The sequence below is a fragment of the Amphiprion ocellaris genome, chromosome 5, assembly GCF_022539595.1.
Source record: "Amphiprion ocellaris isolate individual 3 ecotype Okinawa chromosome 5, ASM2253959v1, whole genome shotgun sequence".
NCBI lineage: Eukaryota > Metazoa > Chordata > Actinopteri > Pomacentridae > Amphiprion > Amphiprion ocellaris.
The window spans coordinates 34,128,221-34,152,265 of record NC_072770.1 but is presented as its reverse complement, the minus strand read 5'-3'; the positions used below and the strand labels follow the sequence as shown (position 1 = coordinate 34,152,265).

At 37.7% G+C, this 24,045-nt stretch overlaps 1 protein-coding gene across 7 annotated transcripts in view; it reads right to left on the bottom strand.

Moving 5' to 3' along the window:
• atg7 (ATG7 autophagy related 7 homolog (S. cerevisiae)) overlaps nt 1–20,428 on the bottom strand; it is a 71,528-nt gene extending 51,100 nt beyond the window's left edge. For 4 of the 7 annotated variants that reach the window (XR_008601679.1, XR_008601680.1, XM_023261703.3 and 1 more), the window contains exons 1-14: nt 19,957–20,428; nt 17,446–17,650; nt 17,273–17,327; nt 16,464–16,581; nt 16,229–16,306; nt 15,989–16,105; nt 14,713–14,859; nt 14,348–14,436; nt 9,817–9,938; nt 8,903–8,993; nt 8,493–8,637; nt 6,712–6,870; nt 2,030–2,224; nt 98–343 (exon numbers count right to left, since the gene is read on the bottom strand). Coding sequence is in view for 5 of the 7 variants with exons in the window: in XM_023261703.3 (XP_023117471.2) it covers nt 98–343; nt 2,030–2,224; nt 6,712–6,870; nt 8,493–8,637; nt 8,903–8,993; nt 9,817–9,938; nt 14,348–14,436; nt 14,713–14,859; nt 15,989–16,105; nt 16,229–16,306; nt 16,464–16,581; nt 17,273–17,327; nt 17,446–17,650; nt 19,957–19,959 (1,770 nt within the window). In the remaining 2 variants the exon portion in view is untranslated. Of the gene's footprint in view, nt 1–97; nt 344–2,029; nt 2,225–6,711; nt 6,871–8,492; nt 8,638–8,902; nt 8,994–9,816; nt 9,939–14,347; nt 14,437–14,712; nt 14,860–15,988; nt 16,106–16,228; nt 16,307–16,463; nt 16,582–17,272; nt 17,328–17,445; nt 17,651–19,880; nt 19,903–19,956 lie in introns of those variants that run through there. The other 3 variants (XM_023261704.3, XM_035944187.2, XM_035944186.2) reach the window with 3 other exon arrangements.
• Nucleotides 20,429–24,045: the final 3,617 nt, after the last annotated feature.

The following is a 24,045-nucleotide window of genomic DNA, read 5'->3' as shown; positions in this document are numbered from 1 at the left end:
CTCCTAAATGTTTCCATTATCATGCATATCTGTACTGTAATGCAATAAGTGAGTCCATGAGTTAAGTGTTTGCTTGTAATCAGTGCATTTTCCTCACATCTCCTGGTGCAACAACATCGTTGCAGAAGTAGCATCCCAGCTTGTGTCCTGGGATGTTGGAGAACAGAGAGGATCCTGGGGCTGAGGGTGCAGAGCCGGCCGGTGTGGAGGACGAAGAGGAAGCAGAGGAACAAGAAGGAGAGGAGTCGGCCCCTGTGGAAACACTCTGACTGACGGGAGGTTTCTTCAGGCCGTGGCGCATCACAACAAACGTGTCAAAGCCCAGGGCAGCATTTACCACTAGCTGACAAGAGACAGATTACAATTATGGGGAATTGTCGTAATAAAAGGGTTTTTACAAAGCAGTGGCAATAACAGATTTTCAGTAGCTTTGGTTTGATTAGGGGCAATTTATGTTTCTCCTGAATACACACAGCCCATTTCAACCAAATCAAATCAACTAAATGGCTCGTCCACAGACAATGTGTTCGATCATTTCAAAAAGCAGTGACATAAAACATTAATAAGTTCTTAAAAAATTTGAAAGCATCCAGACTTGTGGAGAAGCAGTTAGAACGGATTTTGAAGGCAATTAGCACCACAGTCTAAAACAGCCTCACAGCATAAATGGCCAAATAACCTCTCAGCTCTGCTGGCCATAAAGAAAACCTAATTAGCCGTCCAAAAAAAACACCCCTAACTGCATGAAGCAATATTGGAGTTGGATCAGAGTTACCAATGGAGGCATTACAAGTTCCTGACACAATGTTCAAGAGACCTAATGTTGCCTGGCAACTAATAAAATAAGAAACTGGTAAACAGAAAGGGTTGCCAATGCTATCAAGCAATTTCAGCTTCCTGGAAGAGAAGTGAAAGAGCCTCCCAATTTCTTAGATTACAACTTAAAGTAAGTAAAACAAGAAAAATGTGAAGAAGTTCCTGACATCTCCTGCCCCAGTGCTGCACTACAGCTTGGGGTGCAATGCAACGTTTTGACCAAAGACACCTGCAGAAATCCACTATCTTGATTTCCTTTGACTTACACTAGTGCCCCAAACAAAATAATGTACTTAAAAGAACTTACTGACCAAACACTGTGTTTAAAACAACGTTTTTTAAATCTGCCGGTCATGTAGAATATAAAGTAAAAGCATACATCAATAATGTGGTTTAAATGCAGTGCTGCTGTTTGACTTCTTGATAAGGGGTTTGAATCCCATGAGAATCTTATCAGCTTTTTCCAAAAACAGTCTCTGAATATGTCATTTGAGGTCAAAAGAACTCCACAACAAGCCTATGACCGTCAGGCCCAGACACATCAACCACCTTATAAGGATGTTACAGCTAGTAATATAAAAGAATCCCCCATATAAATATCCAGTAAACATGAAAGGACAATAATTTTCATTTGCAGTTTTGTCACTGGCCATTTGGTAAGTCTAAGTTGAATATTCATCTTTGTTTAGGTCTCCCCCAGCTCCAAAAAAAAACATCTAAGACTTTGTGGTATTTTATTCACATGTTAGTTGCTGAAAACTTGCACATCAACTGTGGCTGGAAAGAAGTCTAATTTGAGACATTACAGTGCACCATAAAACTCCACAGAGCTGCAGAATTGAAAGATAATTCTCCATGTATGCATCACTATAGGGGTCTGCTTTCACATTGTGTGGGATTATGTCATTCTGTATTAATATTGATTTATTAATTGATTGATTTATTTTTGTGTCATGCACACAAGCATGCTCAACCCTCATGAGTTTACAAGACACCAATATACTAACATTTCAGCAACACACCCAAAACACACATTATTACGCTGCTCAGTTCTCAAGCAAAATGTGTTGCCTTTTATCCCAGGCCTTGCAAAGAAATTCTGCCATGAAAAAGATTTATATTTAATATATAAATTATATCAGTGAAGCTTTTATTATCCACCTCTGAACCTGATTGTTCTGTTAGCTGTACAGACTGTATTGTTCCTTCCTACCTTCCTCTTGCTGGCAGCGATCACTGTAGGAAGCCATCGGCTCTCTCTTGTATCCATCAGTAAAAACACCACGTCATGCTCTGAAATAAGTTTCTCCAGCTGCTCCACATCCTTCTGGGCCTGTGAAAGAGTAGCCTGAGAGAAATTCACCGGGTGGCCGGGCATAGGGATGCTCATATTGTAACCCTCTGCATTCTGCAAAAAAATAAGCAGAAGAGAAAGAAGAGAGAGAAAGAGGAAGAGAAAAAGTGTCCACTGCTTACAAATTCAGGCCAAATGTAGAGTAATTGAGCACTCCATGGAAATTATTCCATCTTCATTTATATGCACAGTGATGTTTAAAAATTTTAAATGTTCGATTTTCAAATTAGCAGTCATTTCTGGATACTCAAATTAGAAAGTTGTAGTTGCAAAAGATCAACAATTCAAACATTTCGGAAGCTTTTCATTTAGAAACACGTTTTGTGCTAACAACAGGCAATAAATTGTATATGGTCCAAAGTATCAAAATAAAAAGGCTTTACTTTTTCAGAGGGTGTTCCGTGACTCTCTACTGCAGCACTGTCTAAATCCAAAAATTGAATTTTAAAATATTCTTTCATGAATGCATGTAGTTAGACACAAAGTTCTAAGGCTACAGAATATGAGCTATAATCAGTATCAGAATGTAAGGTGTAATTAGAGTTACCTGCAGACTTTATGACCAAAGGGTGCTTTGACAGAAAAAGCTTTAGGCGGTAGAAAAACTTCCAATATATGAAAATGCTAATTTCTAAAATTGTTGTGTCAAATACATCTTTTTGTTTTGTTTGCCACTGACTGATCAACATCAAAAAATATGGTGTCCAGTGTGGACTTGGCACCACTGTATAAATCAACAGTAGTGTACAAAAACTGTGGCTTGAAACATCATTTTAATTTCACAAGAAGTCATGTAAAAAACATGGCAAGGCAAAATGATAGTTCAATCACTTAACGCCTTTTATTGTCCATCCCCAACCTTGCATTACTGTGTCTGTCTCTAGGGACTGGATACTCAAAAATGAGGCAAATGGAAATGTCAAGAGTAATTTCATACTCAAGAGAGGGCCAGAAAAGGGCATGAAAAAAAAGGAAATGATGGTGAGATTTTAAGAAGAAGAAAAGCCACTTTTCCTGAATCAGTGGATCTTCTGCTTTCACTCCCCACAATTCAGAAGTGGGAGCTGTTAGCTAAGTCTTGAATTTACATTTCACTTTGACGTAAGTGTTGCTAAGCAGTCAGAGGGTGAAATTGGGCTGCAGAGATTGTAATTATATAATATATTTTCACTGTAACACCCATAATCTGCAGCCAAAGAAGACAGCACGTCTTTCTACTCATGGAAAATTTCTTTCCTAATAGGTAAACAACATTTCATGACAACAACCCACCAATGATACTGTTGATACCTTCAATGAGCTCTGACCCGAATGTTGACAAAATTTATAAAGAGAGAGCAAAAGAAGCCGGTGCCAACACTACAGACTAACCTGTAAATGTCAGATGACAGTATTTGTCCGCAGACAAAATAAGAAATCTGCTTTTGACATTTTAAACACTGTGACCTTGTTTGAACCACAATCTCTGTGCAATTAATGCATGTCTGCATTTTCAGTTCACTGTGCTCACATCTCCTTCTATCTTTCACGGTAACACCTGATGCCCCTGTGTTTTTGGGAAAACAAGTAGCAAGAAGAGAGAAGCAGACACAAACCAAAACAGATAAAAATAGGAGCAGGTATGGGTGTAGCCACGTTAAGGGGCGCACAAACAAAGTGTCTGGACATGTCACAGCAGCACAGGGCCATCCATCAAGGGCTGCACCTGGATTCTTTACTTTCGAGTAGATTCCCAGAGGAACAGGAGAGAAACAGAGATTGACAGATGACTGTGAGAGACTTGGATATTAGGTTGATGGCATGATAGTTTTTTGTGTGTTTATGTGCAAATGTGCATCTCAAAAGGACATCTCTGGTCTTACTGTCTCTGACGCCATTATCCCGGCTCATTGTATATGGTTTTAGGAGCGACCTATTATTAAGTCATGATTGCAAATGGTGCAAGGTCAGTACCTTCAAAATGAGGTTTAAACCTTACAGAATTACAGGCAGATTGCATCACGACCTTAATGAGTGAATCAGATTATTAGATGTGATGGACGAGGAAAGGCAAGCTGAGGACAGGAGAGCTCTAAAATGCCTGCTCTTACACTGGAGATCAAAATGAGAAAGGAACCTACAATTTTCTAAATGTCATGGTTACTGCATAGTCCTCTTTGAAATTATTCAAACAGGAGCAAAAGAGCAATATTTTAAGCACATTTCATGAGTTACACATATTCTGAAGTTCAGTGCTGAACAGGGTACGGATCTGTCTCGTTATACAGTGTCTCAACGTCGAACAGCATTTGGACAGAAAGCCCACACTGCAGTGACCAAACCTCTCATTAGCAGAAAGAATCAAAAGGCTAATGTAACCTTTGCTGAGGAGCATGTTGTGTCGACAGAGGAGAGCTGGTCCAAAGTTCATTTTTTTGATGAAAGCAAGTATCATTTATTTGGGTTGGATGGGAAACATTATGCGTGTTATGAAAGACTGAACCCAAACTGTGTTAAGAAGTCAGTGAAATGTGGAGGAGGAAGTGTCACGGTTTGGAGAATGGTTTCTGCAGCAGGAGTTGGGCCTGTTATACAGCTACATGGCAGAGTGAATGCAAATGTTTATCAAAACCTTTTTCGACAAAGTGGTTCCTTCCCTGTGTTCATCAACCAATCAGCCAGCAATTTTCATGCAGTATAATGCCCCCTATCAGACAACAAAATGGGTAAATCTGTTCCTTGAAACTGAAAACACTGAAATAATGAAATGGCCAGCCCAAAGTCCTGATCTAAACCCAATCGAGAACCGCTGGAAAATCTTTGGCGACAAAGTTATGGCCAAGAAACCCACTACAGTCACCAAACTGTGGAAGAGACTGGAAGAAGAGTGGACCAAAATCACACCAGAGTAGTGTGAGGGACTAGTGATGCCCTGTGGTCTCAGATATGAGACTGAAGTCATTCAAAGCAATGGCCTGTACACTTCCTACTAATTGTTGACTGTTGCAATGTTTAGAAAATTTAGTTGTACTCTTTCTCTGTGCTACAATCATTGTTGTGCTCTAATTTTGATCATTGTGTTTTCTGCAAAATAACATTTTTTTGTTAAAGTGATTCAACAAAAAAAAAGAAAAAAAATCCTTCAACTGTTGGGCAATGAAGATAAAATTATTTCTGAAAAAATCACGTGTTCAGAAATTGTTCTCCAATGTTGATCTCCAGTGTATTTAGTTGTGTCAAAATTCCCCAGCTGAAAAGAAACCAAGAGATTTCAAACATTTCTTTACATTCTGTGCTCTACTTTCATAATTTAGCACTCTTGGATTGGAAGTATTTCAAAAAGATCCTATAATGTTCTGAGTTTGTTTGATTTCAAGGTGATGCAGAAAATTGTAGTGGTAGACTTAGCACAAGAAAGAGGTCTAGACCAATGAAAGACTCCCAAAATATATCTGAAAAGGCGACCAGATGAACAAAAGAAGAGTTGGACATGCTGTGAGTCATCTCTGTGAGATTACCAGTTCCATAAATGACTGCTAGTTCTCTCATTTTTTACAATTTGGTTTTGGTAGAGATTCAACAAATGAGATACAGGATTTAATAATTAAAGCTATAAATGTGCTGCTGTTCTCCCCTGGTCTCAGCCTTTTTCTTAGCTAAGTTTTTATCTCCTTGCAGTATTTTCATATTTACTGTGAGAGGTATTGATTGTCTCATCTCACACTCACCCAGAGTTACTGTGCATTGTCACACACTCCGATTTTTCAGTACTCTAAAAATCTTCAAATGAAACACAAGGACAAGCAAAACATTTTCTATGTGAACTGTTAATATCTCAGGTGAACACAGAAACTGTAATCTACGATGGGGAGCTGACAAGAAGACAATGATTAATTTTAAGTGGGGCCCAAGTCAAGACAGTTCACAAACACTGAACAACAGGATGTTACAGCTAACCACATAAATAGGATGTAACTTCAGACAAACAGGAAATTGAATTGAACTTTTTTAACTTGGATGACTTCCACAACCCCATCAGTACAAGACAGTGGAGGGCAGACAATAGGAAAAGTGAGTCATCTGATTATGAAATGCAAATGGCTCACAGGTGTACACAAGCCCCGTTATAAATATGCATTCAGTCTTCAGTGTTCTAAGTGGCTTAATAATGGCTGTCCTATTTCACACTAAAACAGAGCCTTGCTGTGAGTGTTTGTCTGCATTTTAATTTGCTAATATGACAAATATCTCCCCCAGAGAACACACTCAGTAATTTGCGAAGTAATGAAAACACCAGCATTAATATTCAGATAATATCGCAATTCAAATTAATTTTCTTCACATCTAAGACACAAGGAGGCAGTTTGATTTAGTTATTAAATTGTGCAAAAACTCCTGCAGAAAGAAAAAGAAACAAAGAAATATCAACATAACCACAATGTTTCCCAACTTATAACACAGATTCTTACATGAAGCAAACTCAGGTTTCCAGGGAGCAAGCAATGATTTAACCCTCATGTGTGAGGAGAGATAACTACATTATCTTGCAGTATTTGACTCACCACACCAGGAAAGATTTTGGTAAGTCGGTCAACAGCCGCCATAGCTTTGGACTTCCCTCCTCCGAGACAGTCCTCAAACTCATACAGAGGCTGCCGAACTGGGTTGGAGTACGAGATCTTTGCATTGTCTACAAATGTGATGTGCCTCACTCCCCATCCCTGGAGAACAAAGACAAACATCATTATTTTATTTTACTATTTTATAAAAGCGGTACTTATCAACATGAGGACTGGACCAAGCAGAGCTTCAGTGACAATGAGTGGGAGCTAGTGTTCCCTGTGTGCATTTCAAAAATCGATACTTAGTGCAATTCCAATTTAGCTGAAAAATAATAGAAGCATCAGCGTGCAGGTACTACAACCTTATTCTTCTGGTCCAAATCTCGATATTTCTCATTAACAGCACTCTCTGGTAACAAAAGGTCCTGCTATACTATTAATTTCATTACAGCAGGGTATTCTTTTTCTTAAAAATTGACTGACAGACCATCTGGGAAGTCCCCAATGGACAGTAACTGGCATGTAAAAAAGATAGATGTGAATTCAAATGAGAATGACACCTGCAGGCAGCCAATTACTAATAATGACATGGTCCAACGTAGTAATTTCGCTATAGTTGTTACGTTTCACATCACAATCAAGGTAAACATTCAAAATGACTACATCTCTGAGGTCAAAATAAGATGAAATCGCAAATCAAATAAGACGAAATGTTTTCTCACATCTACATGGTAAATAGTTTAATCCAGTGTTGGCAAAATTTTAACAGACTGAAATGAGTTACTGAAAAGTCTTTAAAAAAAACCATAACACTGACTCTAAAATGGCAGGTTGTGGCGTATTAAAAATATTTAATAAACAAATGTCTACCAGAGTTATAAAACCCTTTTGGCAAGACTAGACAAATTGTTTACAGTAAACAGTATAATGTCATGCCACACTTGTGTCTTGTTTAGTTAGTGAAAATCGAGTTAGAGGCAGATGATTTGTCAGGGTTAGAGGGCGGCCAAGGAGAAGACAAGACTGAAGCAAATAATTGGTCGTTTAATTGCAGATCAGTTCAGATGAAGGCTATGTGCCATGAAAATGTGTTTCTCACTTTCGCAGAATAGAAAGCTGCTATGAATCATACATCACTTGAGGTAACTTCTCTGATGTGACAGAGATCATGAGGGCAGCAGTACGTGTTAATTGTCTTACTATTTTTAAATAGTGGAGTCAATAATACTGATAGGTTGAACTGAACTCACATATAAATCAGAACACTGCTGTTACAATTTTGTTAGTGTGAAGAAAATTGAAGTGTGATATTGAGTTAACTGTCCATTCGAATTTTGTTGAAGTATCTCACTTTGTACGGGATATTTGAGAATTTTGTGAGGAACTGAATATTCTTTTCTTCCATGCTAATATCTTTGTTTAAAAACATCAACTGTCTGTCTCAAAATCTGCCAATCCGACCATAATTGACCCTCATGAATATGGAGGTATAGCACTGTGCTAGAAACATTCCTGTTGGGAGTCAAATAAAGTTCCTGAGTGCGTCACACTATTGTAATGAGCTACATTGTAGAGAGTCAGTGCATCATGCTAGTAGAGCAGACACCAAACATTGCTTCATAATAACACAAGTGGCGAAAAAACTCATTACAGCCCATGGAAACACCGCATAACATTAGGATCGATGACATTTTACGTTACTTTTCCCTCTCGAAACAGTGTCAATTTCCACCATTCTTTCATTGCTCTGTCTGCCTATCTGTTCGTGTTTCCATCCTTACCATGAGAGTCCTGGCCACATTGCAACCCAGCGTCCCAGCGCCCAGAAGAAGACACTTTGTGCTGACCACTTTGTCCAGGTCCAAGGAAGGAACCAGCCTCCATCTCATTAGCTTCAGGTTCAGGTCCACTGATGACGCAGCAAGTCTGCAGACAGTCAACCGAGACAACTGAAGACCTGCATTTTCTTCAACATTAACTTCAGAATAGTTGGATTATGTTCATTTTGTCGTAGCTTACTATAAATTAGTGCTCCTTTCCTTATTTAGTTGTCGGTTTAAAAGTAACACTACTTTATTAACTTCAGAAGATGCACAATCTAAAAGTCTGCAGCAACACAACTTATAAGTTACACGGCAGCTAGGTACAATAACATTCCTACAATTTATCACATTTGTATTGTGTATTTTACCTTTTGGGGTCCATGCATTCACTGAGGTTGACCATCCTGGGTCCCATGGCTCCCTTCTTATTCTTCTCCCAGCCTACGCTCTTAGGACACACTGTTAACAGATTAATAGATTGTAAAATGAGATGTAAAAGAAGAAAAAGAATTCACTTACATCTGCAAAGTAAGTGAGTTTGAAACAGTTTTCAGGAGAACAATGAACTCTTATATGCATAGCTTTCTCTGATATTTCTGCCTGCCCTGAACACAGTAAAGAAGAAGAAAGAAAGGATTTTCATTTGTGAAGCTCATAGAAGTGACAAATTTTATTTCTGGCTATCTAAATTAGGTAATAATGCATACCCATCAGCTACAACATTAAAATCGCTGACAGATGAAGTGAATAACATCATCTCATTACAATCCGGTGCTCTGCAGGCAGCCCCAGCATTCACATGTCCGTGCAGAACCAGACAGGTTAAATCAGTTTTAGTTGCATGAGTACATCCCCTGCGAGCTAATTAAAAGCCACGATGCGACGAAGACGTACGCTGAAGTAAACAAAGACACTTCATCTTAACTCAAAAAAAAAATTTTCACAGATCACAGACCTACCAATTTTCCCATTCTGCAATTTCCATTTAAATGACCTCAATCCCTTATTCAGCAGATAAAGAAATAATGGAGAGACTTTGCAAGATTAGTGTGGCTTGAAAATGAAGCTGATAGTGTCAGCGGACAAAAAAAACTGAGACTGTGGGTTCATATCAGTTACCATTTACACATAAATTCACACATACATTTACATCAGTAAGTACAGATGAATGGAGATACAGATGCATACCAGCACACACATAAATATTACATAATGTTAAGAGCACAAACACACCTACACACATGCAAAGGCACACATAAAAAAAAAAAAAAATAGAGGTTACCCGAGTTGTTGGGGAGTTCAGGCAGTTTGACCTGGAACATGATACTATGCTGAATGGAGCGACTTCCCTGCAGAGTCCTGTCTCTGAAACACAGCACCTCCACTGTGTCCACCTTAGAGCCCCTGATGCAAACACACAAACACATCCACATAAAGGAGATGAAAAGGCTGACAATGAAAATGGCACATCATGCACAGATTAAAGAACACTAGCAGAAGACTAAAGTGCACACTAGAAATAAAAAATATGACTTCATCAATATGACACACAGTGACAGAAAAATATAACATAGTATGTACTGATGCATCTCTTGCTCTAATTAAAGAAACAACACATGCTATCATCAACATATGTCCCCAAACCGACACATTTCCCCTAATATGGTACTGAATGACTCTGCAAGATTACACAATTGAACTCCAGTGAAACGACTGAATAAGCGAGACATCGCGGCTGCGTTGTAATTCTATCTTCACCCATCTAAGCCAGTATCAACATATGTTTCACACTGAGAGAAAGTGCAGTTAAACACAAGATTGATGAGGTCTGTACTAGATAAAAGCTGCCTCTAACTGTAAAGCATAAAGGCTAAACTCTCTGTTTGCTACTGATAAGGCAATGGTATCACAGGACACTGTTGCTAAATCAGCCTCGACAGAAGTTCCTTTTTTATGCAATCATTTTTTTGAAATAGCAGAACAAGTATCAGGAGTAGTTCTGTAGGGAAATGTGTGGAGGAAAAAGAATGATTTTGGAATTGAACTCTGAGGATCACACAGCTCTTCCAAATTAGCGGTTCCACCTAAATAAACTATAATTACAGCAGTGAAGAGTGCCGTGGTAATTTCACTGACACTCTCAAATGATTGTGTGGTATAATGATAGGATTTACCAACATGTATTCAGCATCAGACATTATTATGATCAATTTGGAAATCGCCATTGTTGCTTGTTCTCGCTTAAGATTTATTTATAACAGTTATCGTGTCCAGTGTTAAGTTTCTGTCCAAATTAAATCAAGATATTGCTTCGAGATTTGGACGTACAGAACAACATTCCTGATGATTTGTTGTTTGCACATTCTCTATATTTTCATTCTTTAAAAATAAGCTAAAGACAAATTTGTATGGTTAAGCTCGTTCTTAACTTTTAGCCTTGTCCTTGGTGCACGTAATTATGTGTGTTGTCTCTCTGTGTAGGCTACAAATTATCTTCCTCATTGTGCAAACCATGGTTTTACACAGTGAGTTTGGGTTCATTAGTCTCACACTTTTGCAAGAATAATGAATCCAAAGTTCTTCACTGATTAAACTCCTAAAAACGTGTCTCCATGTATCAAAATGACCTATTTAGAAGTTTCTTTCCAATAAAAAAAATCCTTAATCACTCTAACGATCCTGTCCTGATTTATAATGGTCTTGATGTATGTTTATTCTACATTGTTGCCTTCCTATAGAATCAAGTACCCATCTCTTTTGAAACCTATTCCCCTGCCACTTGCTGCAGCTCAAACACACCAGCTCACCACTGACTCTGTTCAAACACTATAAACCAATCTACGACAAACACGCTCACAAGTTGTATTATTAGAAGAATTCCGCCATATGTGTGTAAAGCATAAAACGATTGTGAAGAATTCAGAAACTGTTGATCTACGGGGGATTTTCATGCACATCCATCCATAGGATTTACAGAGAATGGTCCATAAAAGACAAACTAGCCAGTGAGCAACAGTTGTGTGGACGACGATGCCTTGTTGATGTGAGAGGTCAGAGGAGAATGGGCAGACTGGTTGGAGACGATAGAAAGGAAACAGTAACTCAGACAACCACTCGTTACAACCAAGGAATGCAGAATACCATCTCTGAACGCACAATACGTCCAACCTTGAAGAAGATGGACTACAGCAGCAGAAGACCACACCGGATGCCACTCCTGTCAGCTAAGAACAGGAAACTGAGGCTACGGTTTACACAGGATGACCAAAATTGGACAATAGAAGACTGGAAAAACACCTAGTCTGATGAGTCTCAATTTCAACTGCAACTTTCAGATGGTCAGAATTTGGCATAAACGACATGAAAGCATGGATCCATCCTGCCTTGTATCAACGGTTCAGGCTGCTGGTGGTGGTGGTGTAATGGTGTGGGGGGATATATCCTGGCACACTCTGACACTTTGGGCCACTGAGTTCCAACTGAGAAAAAGCCACAGCCTACCTAAGTTTTTTTTTTCCCCCCACGTTATTTTTTTGGAAGAGACAGAAAGTGGGGAGAAGAATGGGAGAAGGACATGGGCTGGATTTTTAACCCAAGGCCGGTGTGTCTGGGACCATAGCCCCTGTTAAAGGGATTGCCCGCTCAACCTGTTGAGCTATCGGGGCAGTTGCTAACCATGTCCATCCCTTTATGACCACAGTGAACCATCTGATGTTTACTTCCATCAGGATAATGCACCATGTCACAAAGCTCAAATAATCTCAGACTGGTTTATTGAACATGACAATGAGTCACTGTACTCCAATGACCTCTACAGTCACCAGATCTCACTCCAGTAGAACCGTTGGGATGTGGTGGAATGAGAGATCCGCATCATGGATGTGCAGACAACAAATCTGCAGCAACTGCGTGATGCTATCATGTCAATATGGACCAAATCTGTCAGGAATCTTTCCAACACCTCGTTGAAAGTTTGCTATGAAGAATTAAGGCAGTTCTGAAGGCAAAAGGGCGTCCAACCTTTAACTAGGAAAGTGTACCTAATAAAGTGGCCAGTGAGTGTATATAGATATAGACATGACATGAGAGGAAACTCTTGAAGCTAAATTCAGTTTAAAATTAAGAATAAATGGTATCTGTAAGCAAGAGGTTTTCTAATTTTGTTATAAACAGAACAAAACTATTTTAGGCACAATAGATAAGCATGTCCATAGTCAAAAGCTAACTATATCCCTTCATTTATACATATTGTGTTCATCTCCCATGTGTTATCTGGGGACAAAAATATTCTTTTTATTATTCTACTGGAATACTTCAAGCCATGGTAAATTTAAATAGCAGTTTCTATGTTAATTTCATTAAAGCAACAAAGCTCCTGCATGTGGTATAATAACAACACCAGCTGACATGAGGTTAAAATGTCCCAAATGACACCTGTAGCATCTGCAGTAAGCTTTTCATCTAGACGTAAATATTTGAATACGTTTACATCAGAATTCTTGGACAAAATATCAAGTAATAAATCTAACAACTTGAACCTACTCCCCTCGGGTGTACTAAAATATTTCTTCTGTAAATATTTAAGTAAATATTTATCTCCCCTAAAAAAGCACACCCACACTTCCAGACACCACCATTATATCTAGAACAACTTGAGGTGGTTAGTTTTTCAGTTTATGAGACGCCATGTCTTAATGCAATGAAATATGTTATTCTCATTCAAAAAACAAGAAGCTCAGTGATGTATTTGTATGTCATACCTTAAAGTCAACACCAGAGACATTTTAAACTGGGAGTGATATACTGTTTTTTCCTATCATCCTGCTTTCAAACTCCTCTGTCAGCGTCCATATATCATAATAAAGCCAGTTCAGACCACAAAAGGATAGTGGCTAAGACAGAAAGACACACATTTTAAGATCATTAGCCACCTGAAGTATTTTAAAATATTACTATTGAATATCTACAATTAGTTGAGAAATACAGAATTCAGTGGCTGGTTAAAAATTCTGGAGTTTCAAGATCCTGCCAATACATGCCATGCCATGTGTGTGTTTACACAATATAGCCTGTGTTGTCCATAGACGACACCTATTGTGTGTTGTGTGCTACACCGATGGGTTTGGCATGGATTAACAAACCAGCTATTGTATTTCACTCAGACTATGCATGGTCCATTTCACAAAAAACAACATGTGATCACTTGGAAGGAGAGTGAAGATCTGAAGCAAAGTGCCCTGATAATTTACAGAGATTTACACGTCGAGTACAGCTTCATAAACAAACAAATACTTTTAACAGCAGTATTCATGCCTCTGTAAGCAAGGGCTGTTGTCTAGGAACAAGTGTAATTAATCAAGTTTATTTCATCCTTGCTAAATTCTTATGACACCACTTGAAGTAAGCAGCAGCCAAATTATTTTTCAGTCTGAGTGCGACTGAAAAGTGTTGTGTTTAGATATTTCATAATGATGTTTCATAATGATACACATCTTTTCAAGTAATGCCATAATTTGTTGGCAGTTAATGTCACTATCCATAATAACACAAAGGCTTGTGTCCTGAAACTTCAGGGTCAGGAAATTAGTTTAACAAGGATTTCCTGTTTTTCATTGTGTGCCTTAATACTCAGTTTGAGCTGGAAAAAAAAGACAGTCATAGTGAAATTTACCACATAGCATGTGTTTGTGAAATTCGCAGTTTCACAGTGACGACCTACAGTACCTCCACAGAACTTCCTCATTATTTCCAAGAACGGACACAGCCATAAACATATACACACCTATGTCCACAAACATGGAAGAATGGCTTACCATTGGTTTGCTAAGAGGACCAATAAATTCCTCAGAGGCCAGCCCGGATGTTGAGACAGAGTACACGGATCATAGACACCCACAGTGACCTAGAAAAACCAAACGAGGTGTGTTTACATTGTCAAACTGTGAGTGCGTGTATGAGATAAACAGCCAGTAAATCTACAGTAATGATCTGATTTGAACATAAGAAAGTGGGTCTTCCACATAAGAAAAAAAAAAAGATCTGTAAATAGTTTAGAAACTTTTCGCACATATTTTGTAACTAATTAATTAATTAATGGAAGTGCAACAATGCTGTACACACACACACACGCACATTAAAAAAAACATAAATAATCATATAACTACATAAATTTGACTACCATCATAGTATCAGTGAAAAATGTCTCCCCGTCCCCAAGTGAAGCCAACTCAACAGTGTCATCTGTGTATTTCATGAGGAAGTAAGGAAGTGCAGTGGTCCCCCTCTTCATGCACAGGCTGTCATAGGCCTCCTGCAGGGCTGCGATCTGAAACAGAAGCAATTAGAGAGCAATATTCATAGAACAGGCTGTACTGAGTCAGATAACCTCTTGGACATAAGTGTTAATACACACTCACAAGATAGATTGCTCTTCTAATTGGCTGAATATGATTAATTCAGTGTATAGTATTGTTAGTTACATTATCAAGATCATCTGGCTGGGGAAATGCTTATCAGATAAAATTTTAAAAAATGTGTTTAAATTTTCTTCGTAAGGCAATATTTTTTTTAAAAGCATGGTACAACATCTTCAAGTAAAGACAGACTTAATTGTAACTTAACTTTCCCTAACTAGATACAGTCGATCAATCAAGACCACATCAAAATATAAACCACAGTCTTTTATAGAGACAGTTGCCTCAAAGTAAAAAATTCATTCTACTCTAACAACAGGTAGATTTATAGAAAATGGTTTTCTGTCTTGGAAAAGAAGAAATTTAAATAGAATTCAGAATAATCTTTTAGTATAATTCTTGAGCAAATATACAACTTCTCATAGAAAACAGTGATAAGCATTTAACAAGTCTGAAAGTTAATTTTAAGTCTTGAATTTTTACAGAGCATCATCATTTGATAAATTCGCTGATATTTTGCTAACTCTTGACTAAAACCAATCAGTTCAGAAGAGGAAGAAGTGACACAATGCAGGAGAAAAGGTGTGATCCAAAACTAATTATTCTGCTTCTTGCACGATATAATAACCTTTAAAAAGCCAAAAATTTAAGGCTGGAGTAAACCAAAAAAAGATAAGTATAGTATAGTAGTAGTATAGTATAATTCTTCATTATGTAAAAGCATAGCCTAGTGTACTGCATATACTTTATTCTGTTAGTATGTCTATTTCTTGCACTGAAACCTTTGCCTTGCTTCTGGCTTTTATTTGTATGTATTCTTGTTTTCTTTCTTTGTTTCTATCCTCTTTTATTGCTACTCTATTACGTACATTATGGAGGAAGGAAGGAGGAATCGATGTTTGTATTGATTACACCGTACCTGTTTTCTTCTTTCTTTTGTATTTTGGCTTGGCTGGTTATGTTTTGTTGGCTTTTATTGGTTGTTGTTTTGTGGTGTAAAATGAAAAACAAAATCAATAAATAAAATTTTAAAAAGCCTACCTGTTTTGCTGAGAAAATTTGTTCTAGGAGAGACGGCGGTTGGACAATCTTTATTCCCTCTGGGAAACAAAGTGCAGGGAAGCAGAACCAGTAGTAGAAATGGTACTTCTTCAAATCCTGCAACAAATAAATAAAAAATTAAAACAATAAAAACACTCCGAACAAAAAACAGAAAGATAATCACACACAATTTCATTAATATATAAACCGACGCATTTGCTTGGTGCTATTTATACGCACTGCAAAGGTCAGTAGAATGAATCTGCAGAGGGTCGATGGGTCCTTCCACGCAGCCCCAGACTGTATAGAATCCCATATCTATACAAGAGGAGATGGAAAATTGCAGTCATTCAGTTATCTAATACTTGGTTGCACAATTTAGTGACTAATGTCTATTTAACAGACATTCTTCAATAGGTGTTTGTATGTGAGTAAGCATTTGTGTCTAAGAAAATTCCTTTTTGATATCTCTTACCTCCCTGGCCTCTTTTTCCAGCAGAGCCTTCTTATCTATGATCTTGAAGGAATCAAGTGTGTTGGTGTTGTACAGTGTTCCAACAGCTGGAGAGCAACGGGCTGGGGTTGGACCATCACTAACAACAAAAATCATTAAACTGTACATTTACAATGTATTAGGTTAACACGGTGATCATCAGAAAACTGTTTATGCATAGAGGTTAGTTCTTGTCCTTACACAGCCGGAAATAAACTGTCCCTGCTACAGCTGCGTTATCTCTGATGAAGGGCCACAAGATAAAAGCTATGGAAAAAACAAACTAAGAATGGGAACCTTGTGATAAGAATATTTTGGCAAAGCAGACACATTTACTTTAAAAAAAAATAAATTAAAAAAAAAGACTTCCAAATGGTCTTCTGCTTGAGTGGATCCACATTTAGTTGAATCCTGAAGTGACCTGGCTGAAACTTTAAATTCATTTTCCCATAACAATGAAAATTTCTCTGTGTTTAGAAGATCTGTCCAAAAGCTGAAAAAGCAAACAAATATCATAACTGCCTGTACGTCTCTATAATGCATTCTTTTTAGTGGCTTAGATACTTGCCACAGTAACATTATTGTCTAGTGTTCTTTTAAAACACGCAGGTTACTGATCACTGTGGAGATTCATTTAATTTAAATCACCCCAATCTGTATTTTCTGACCTCTGTGAGTTTAGTGTAAATGTCTAACTTGACCTTAGATTTAGTTTGCATGTAGAGGGAGAAAAGAAAATGACGTAGGATCAGGGTAATGTTTGCATGCACAACATACTGCATCATACTTACACATCAAATGCACTGAACTCCAAATTCAGGCGAGTAGGCAAACCAACCGGGTCACCTATCAGATAGAAATGTGGAAAAAACTTTTAAAGAAAACATTTCCACTAGATAAAGTCTTGGTTTGTCAGTAAAAACTGCACTACATAGTGATGACACCATCTGACCACACATCTCACCATTGTAGTAGTATCCTTTGATACATTTAGGGCTCTCATCCAATCTGTAGTCATTGAGTTTTTTCTGAGTAAGCTGATGCCAGAAGCCTGCCTCCAGAGCACTGCTGAAGGGAGCAAACTGCAGCTTGAGGTCGGCAGACGACGGCGATGCTTCACTGATGTCAGATGCCATCACAACTTCACTGACAGGCTGCACAGCCAAGTTCTGCGGTTTAACACAAACAGTGATAACACTGTAAATGCATTAAAACTGCAGGATAGCTCAGAGACTAACAGCCCTGACTTTGGCACAAGAGATCGCCAGTTCAAATCCTGGTCAGGGTGCAGTTGTCCAATGAGGACGACTCCTAGTGTTGCCCTGCTTACCTGCCTCTTGTATCGACTCTCACATGTATGTCACTTTGGAAAAAATGGTTTGTGAAATGAAACTGTAAATGTACTGATATAGTGATTTTTGACCTTAGCAGGTCATTTTACAGTTGTGCCTCACACACACAGCCACACCAATGGTGGCAGCAGCCATGCAAGGTGCAAGGCTGCTCATTGGGAGCCACTTGGGACACTTTCACATGTTGACAGGAGCCCTGTATTAGTGGACGATCCCAAACCACCTCCACCTATGTAGTAATTAATTCTGTTGAGCTTACAGAATTGAGCTGATCAATGTTATATGTCAATCATGAATTCCACGATATTTTCTCCTTTGCATGCCCTTCTTCTGCTATGTCTAAATGGCACAAACTGTTTATCCAGAGGCGTTTAACCTCTAACACCTGACTGACTGCATTTTGTTGAGCATCAGCGGACATTAACATCATGGATTTAGTTGTAAAGCCAAACACCACACAACACTGCTGTGGGCACATTTTGGTTTGAAGCCAAATAAAAAAAAAAAAGGAGAGTCCGATAAGGAGGCAATTTGTCAGGTTTACAGTAAAAAAAAAAAAAAGTAGCAGTCAATTGTGCTAATACCACTAATCTAAAACTAACAGGGACACAAAATGAACAGAAAAAGACAACTAAATCATCAATCGCAGTTATTTGCATCACAAATGATTGTCCACTAAAATTTATGATCCTACCAGCCCTAGTCACCATCTGCAATAATCTGTGATTTAAAAAAGTAATAAAATAGAATGGCGATAGATATTTCAAATCCTTTCATGGAAATTGTAGAAAATTTAGGACTTTCAGCTCTTTAAAGGAAATTACCATATTAATGAACATACAATCTCATAATAGTTTCCACAAGGTTGCTGTAAATACACCGGATTTAGCAAAAGGCTAATTTCCATCTGTTGTCCCACACATAAAAGGAAAAAAAATAAAAGATAAATATTACAGATGTATAAAAGACAGTATAGAAAAACATAGACAACGACAATTAACACTGATTGGGTTAAAACTACACTAAAGTACTACTATTTCAGAAAAGTGCATTCAAAGCATAGTCTGTCATAAAGTGTATATAGTTAAAAAAAATCTGTTTTTAAAATATCTGATTTTAAAGTTCCTGAATTTAAAGTGCCTAAATTCCTCAATGTTCACATGTTTGATTGTCAATCAGCCAAGTCTTATACTGTCTCTTAAAACTGACAAAAGTGGAGCTTTCTCTGATAGCTATAGGTAAAGTATTCCAAAGTAGGACTTTCTAAATTTTACTTCACAATCACTCCTTGTGGCTGACCTTGAACTACCAATACCATTTTTCTTTTTGATAAAATCTCCCAAGGGCGGTGGAGCCATCCCATTCACAGACTTATAGATTAAAGAAGCAATTTTAAATGATTTAAAACTCTCAAAGCATAGAAATTAATATCTCTTTAAGGTTAAACAATAATGAAATGACTGCAGCTTTTTGTCAAACACCTTAATGGCTTTTTTGTAAAGCAGTTCAATGTGTTTTAGAGCAGTGACACTAGCAAACGACCAGGTTGTAAAGCAGTATTCAATACGAGAAAGGATCATGCAGTGAAGGTAGGATTTAGCAGCTTCTGTTGTTATAAAAGGCTGAATTTGTTTAAAAATTTTTAAGTTAAATTTAATTATATTGGTTACCTTTTTGATGTGTGTGTTTTTTTTGTTTTTTTTTTTAATTGAGGTTGGAGTCCAACACAACCCCAAGATAATTAAAGTGAGTTACCTCCAATTATTTCCCATCTAAGAACACAGAGGACCTGCTTTGTGTCACTGGTCGCTTGGTGAGCCTTCCACACTCAGATTTTTCAGTAATATGTTTCACAGTTTTTTGGTGAACATCATAAAAACAGTTTTTTTGGTGTTAAGCATGAGACAGTTCAGTGCTGTTAAGTGAAGTTCCATCAACACAGACACCACAATGCAAAACAGCAGCTTATTCCGTTTTAACGTTTCAAACACGGCGAAAATCTCGAAAGGAATTAAATTAAAAAATGAAACACAAACCCATTACAAACCAGATAATTCCTGTTAGCTTTTCACAACGCAAACACGAGTTTACATGTCAAACTGTAACAGGACCTGTGCACTCACCATAAATTCTTACTTCCTGGTGAAGCTGATCATGTGATCGCGGAACTTGTCAATAAAGCAAAGCACTCTGGGTAAGTAGCATTAGCTTAGCCGCTACAGTTTCTGCGCTTTATGGCGCAAGCACCATTGAGTAAAATATAAAGAACCAAAACAAAAACAAGAACACACAAACGACGAAACAGGAGAATACTGACAAAAACCTGTAGGCGCCGTTTCTTTTCATTTCGGGGGAGAACTGACGGCGACAAAGATGTGAGGCTGCAGCAGCCACCGGGAAGTAACGTATGTTAGCGAGTTGAGCACTTAGCACCGGTTTCAGCAGGCGAAGTCACAAACGAAACAAAACAGTGGTGAAACAGGTAAAGCTACACACTCTGTGAGCTTAAGAAAGACGCTACGAGCTAATTTTCACTAAACTGATAACCGGAAAGTCTGGAATTGGCTTCATCTGGGCACGGTACCATGCGACAATAAGTTAGGGGCCGTCTCTAAATAATACTACCGGGGAAAAGCGTCTTCAATTCAAGTGCAGGAGCACATCTATGTTGGTTTTTAGATCTACTCTTATAAGCAGGTAATTTTATTTTTGCAACTAAGAGGGGGGGCTATAGTAATATGTCCACGGCCCCAAAAATACACTGCTGATTTTTTTTTAAAGGGAGTTTATTAACGCTCTACTATATCTGTTTTTTTTTTTATTAGTTCTGTTCCTAAAAACTGTGCCCTGTACCCAAATAAATAACACGTAAATAAATGCACAATGTTAAAGTGCTGGAAAGAGTTTCTGTAATGGCTAGCTTCTTGATAAAAATCCAAATTTCCAGAAAGATTTACTAAGGACATGCTAGTGGAGAGCACTCAATGGTTTGCCCTGCCACGACAGCCTGCGATGATAAGCCTTTTCTGTGATTTTACTTGTAGTACAAGTACTTGTGTTCAGCATGATCACTAATCATAATCATTTAGCTGGCTAGAGTTAACTTACTTGAACTCTAAATAGCAGCAGCAGTAGCATAATTATTCCAAAGGGAGAACAAGTCCTCGAACTACCCCGCAACTTGTACTTTAGACACTTTCAAGTAGCATAGGCAATAATGGACTATTGCATGGAAAGGACAAAATGAAATGCTTTGAAACTGATTTACCACTCAGTTTGCCTAATGGAGTCTAGATGCACCTGCACAGTGAATGTACTGTACCCAATCTCAGCTGGGCCATTTTCAGGTCAGGCACATGCTGTGAGTAACGGGTTATATGAGGCAAGGCAACAAATCTGTTCAACTGTAATTTAGATACAGTGGAAGGGGGTCTAGAAAATGTGAGTTGCTCAATTATTATTCATTCTTCAATGCCATATAAATAAAACAAATAGACATTAGGGGTTAATTGACATGATGTTTTCTTGGCTGATATTGAGACTGATTATTAGTAATCAGGAAAACCAATATGTGTAACTGATAAACATTTGCAGTAAAAATAAAATCTTGATGTCAGAATTTGAAATAACACAAACACTAACATAAAACTTTGTTGAAATGCCTTTGTTTGTTTTGTGCATATTTAACTAAAAGGCAGTGTTTCACCATCATCCATCAGTGTGTATATACTGTTGTTTGTCTCATGTGATGAATTTGATAGCACTGTGGGACGGACATTGTTCAAGATCACACAGTGGTGACTACTGATAGAGACTCAGATGCATGAGAGCCAAAATAGCATCCCTTCATCATCTATACACCACTTAATCCTCAGGGTCGTGGGGGGCTGGAGCCTGTATCAGCTGACTTAAGGCGAAGGCAGGGGACAGCCTGGACAGGTCAGCCAAAATGGCAATTTTTGTAATTAATTAATAAATAGTAATCAAGAATGATTTTTTAAAAAATACATTGCAGGTAACTGGAAAATTTCTAAATATTGGAGACAAAAATCAACCAACTGATAATCTATCAATCCTTTATAGACGTATTTCAATTTATTTATTCAGCAAATGTAGCATATGAATTGCTGAAATACAATCAGGTTCATAAATATTTGGACATTGACACAGTTTTCAGCATTTGGGCTCTATACACCACCACAGTGGATTTGAAATGAAAGAATCAAAATGTGCCTCAAGTGCAGACTTTCAGCTTTAATCTGAGGGTATTTACTTCTAAATCAGTATATATATATATATATATATATATATATATATATATATATATATATATATATATATATATATATGCAGTTTTGCAGCTAAATTCACTGCTGGGGTATGGTATACATTTGTCATTCCCTGGCAGTGAACCATGCACCATGCAGTCCACTCCAGATATTAAATTATCACAGGAAAAATGAATTTGACATTCTTCAAAAAAGTTCAGTTATCCTTCGGGATGAATCTCATAAATCCATGACATATACCACTTTCACACAGGAATGTAAAGAGACAGCTTGTTGTGCACTGAATGCATCACACTGTGCAGTTGTCTAATTGATTAGCACCTCGGCTATAGGCAAACATGGAAAATAATGTATCCAGTTCATCCATAAAGTAAGAAAGAGGTCCTCCCTTAGTCACTTGCTAAAACTGACTGAATACCAGCACTGAAGATATATACTGCTTTGCAACTTCTCTTAATACAGAAATAGTAGTTTAAATTGTAAGTCAAGTTCTGCTTTATTTGAGTGAGGTGGCATTTCAAGCCAAGAGCTGGAACCCTTATGGCCACTTTGTTCTACATGTCTAAGCTACAACATGTAGTGAAAGTAATAGGGATTGATGTAAGAACAATATTCACATCAGTCCTTGGTGTTTGTATTATAAAATGTAAAGTATAAAAAAATCATTTGCCAAGTCCTGTACTAAACTGACCGTCAGTGATGTTAATCAGTTATTGACTTTGACACTTTTAGCACATCAAGTAAGATTTTTTTACGATGAACTTTATTGTTTTTCTCGGGTATATAGGTCATACTTCCACTTTTTTTCTTATAATACCGTGGATCCTAGTTTTGACAGATTGTTGTCTGAAAGCTATATTTGTACAGCTAACAGAATGCTTACCTTCCTTTCAACCCACACTTAAGTATCTGTCTACTGTCAGCGGGCTTGTAATGTTTTTACTCTTTCCGAGGTAATGACCACTATAGAGCTCTTTCCTGTCTGTGTTTCTACTATGAAAACTCATAATTGTGCCACTTTTCTCATTGATATCATCTAATGGCAGCTCAGACATGTTACATCAAGGTTGTAAGGATGGAGGATGACAGCTTTTAAAGCTTAGCGCAGTATGTTGATGGGGCCTGGCAATGTTAACCTACTTCAGAACAAACATAAAGGTATATACCCCAACGTTAGATCACTAATTGTGCAAAGTGAACAAGAAATACATATTAACAGCATGTCACTTGATTTATTATAATTTCATTACATTAGTTTTTTTTTTTTTTTTTTTTTTTTTGCAAATTTGTGCCACTAAAGTAAAACAATCAACTGGGTCCTGCACTGTGACAATCATAGTGTTACAGTGTTAATTAAAAATACTGTAGTCAGATGTTGCAAATTTGTAAGTGAAGTAAAACTCAGCAAATTAATCAGATTAACACAACTAAGGACTATGATACCAGGTATTTAAGAGGAGTTTTCTTTATTTCAGAGCAAAGGACGAAGATGTTGCTTTATTTTCAGTATCATGCTTTTGCCCCTGGGCCCCCACACAGCAGTGTATGTAGCATGCAGTGTAAGTGCATACATTCAGTCGCATGTTGATTAGGTACACCTGCCTAAAACGTATTCATCATCATCTGACTTTCATCAAGAGATTCATTATTACACAATAAGACACACTGCATATGCCCATTTAGTGTTCTGTGAGCACTGTTCCTTAAACAGTGCATAGTCGTTGGTAGCCTTTATCTAAAGGAGAATTGTTATTATAAGACTGTCAGTGGATCATTAGAGGCCAAGACTTTTCCTTTCTGTTGCCAGTAATAAAACTGAGGGACTCACTGCTGCAAAACATAAATTATAAAACACACAAACACCAGAACCTTCAGTGGCATATAATAATCAGTAATGATACCGCAGTGTAAGATAAAGCAGTT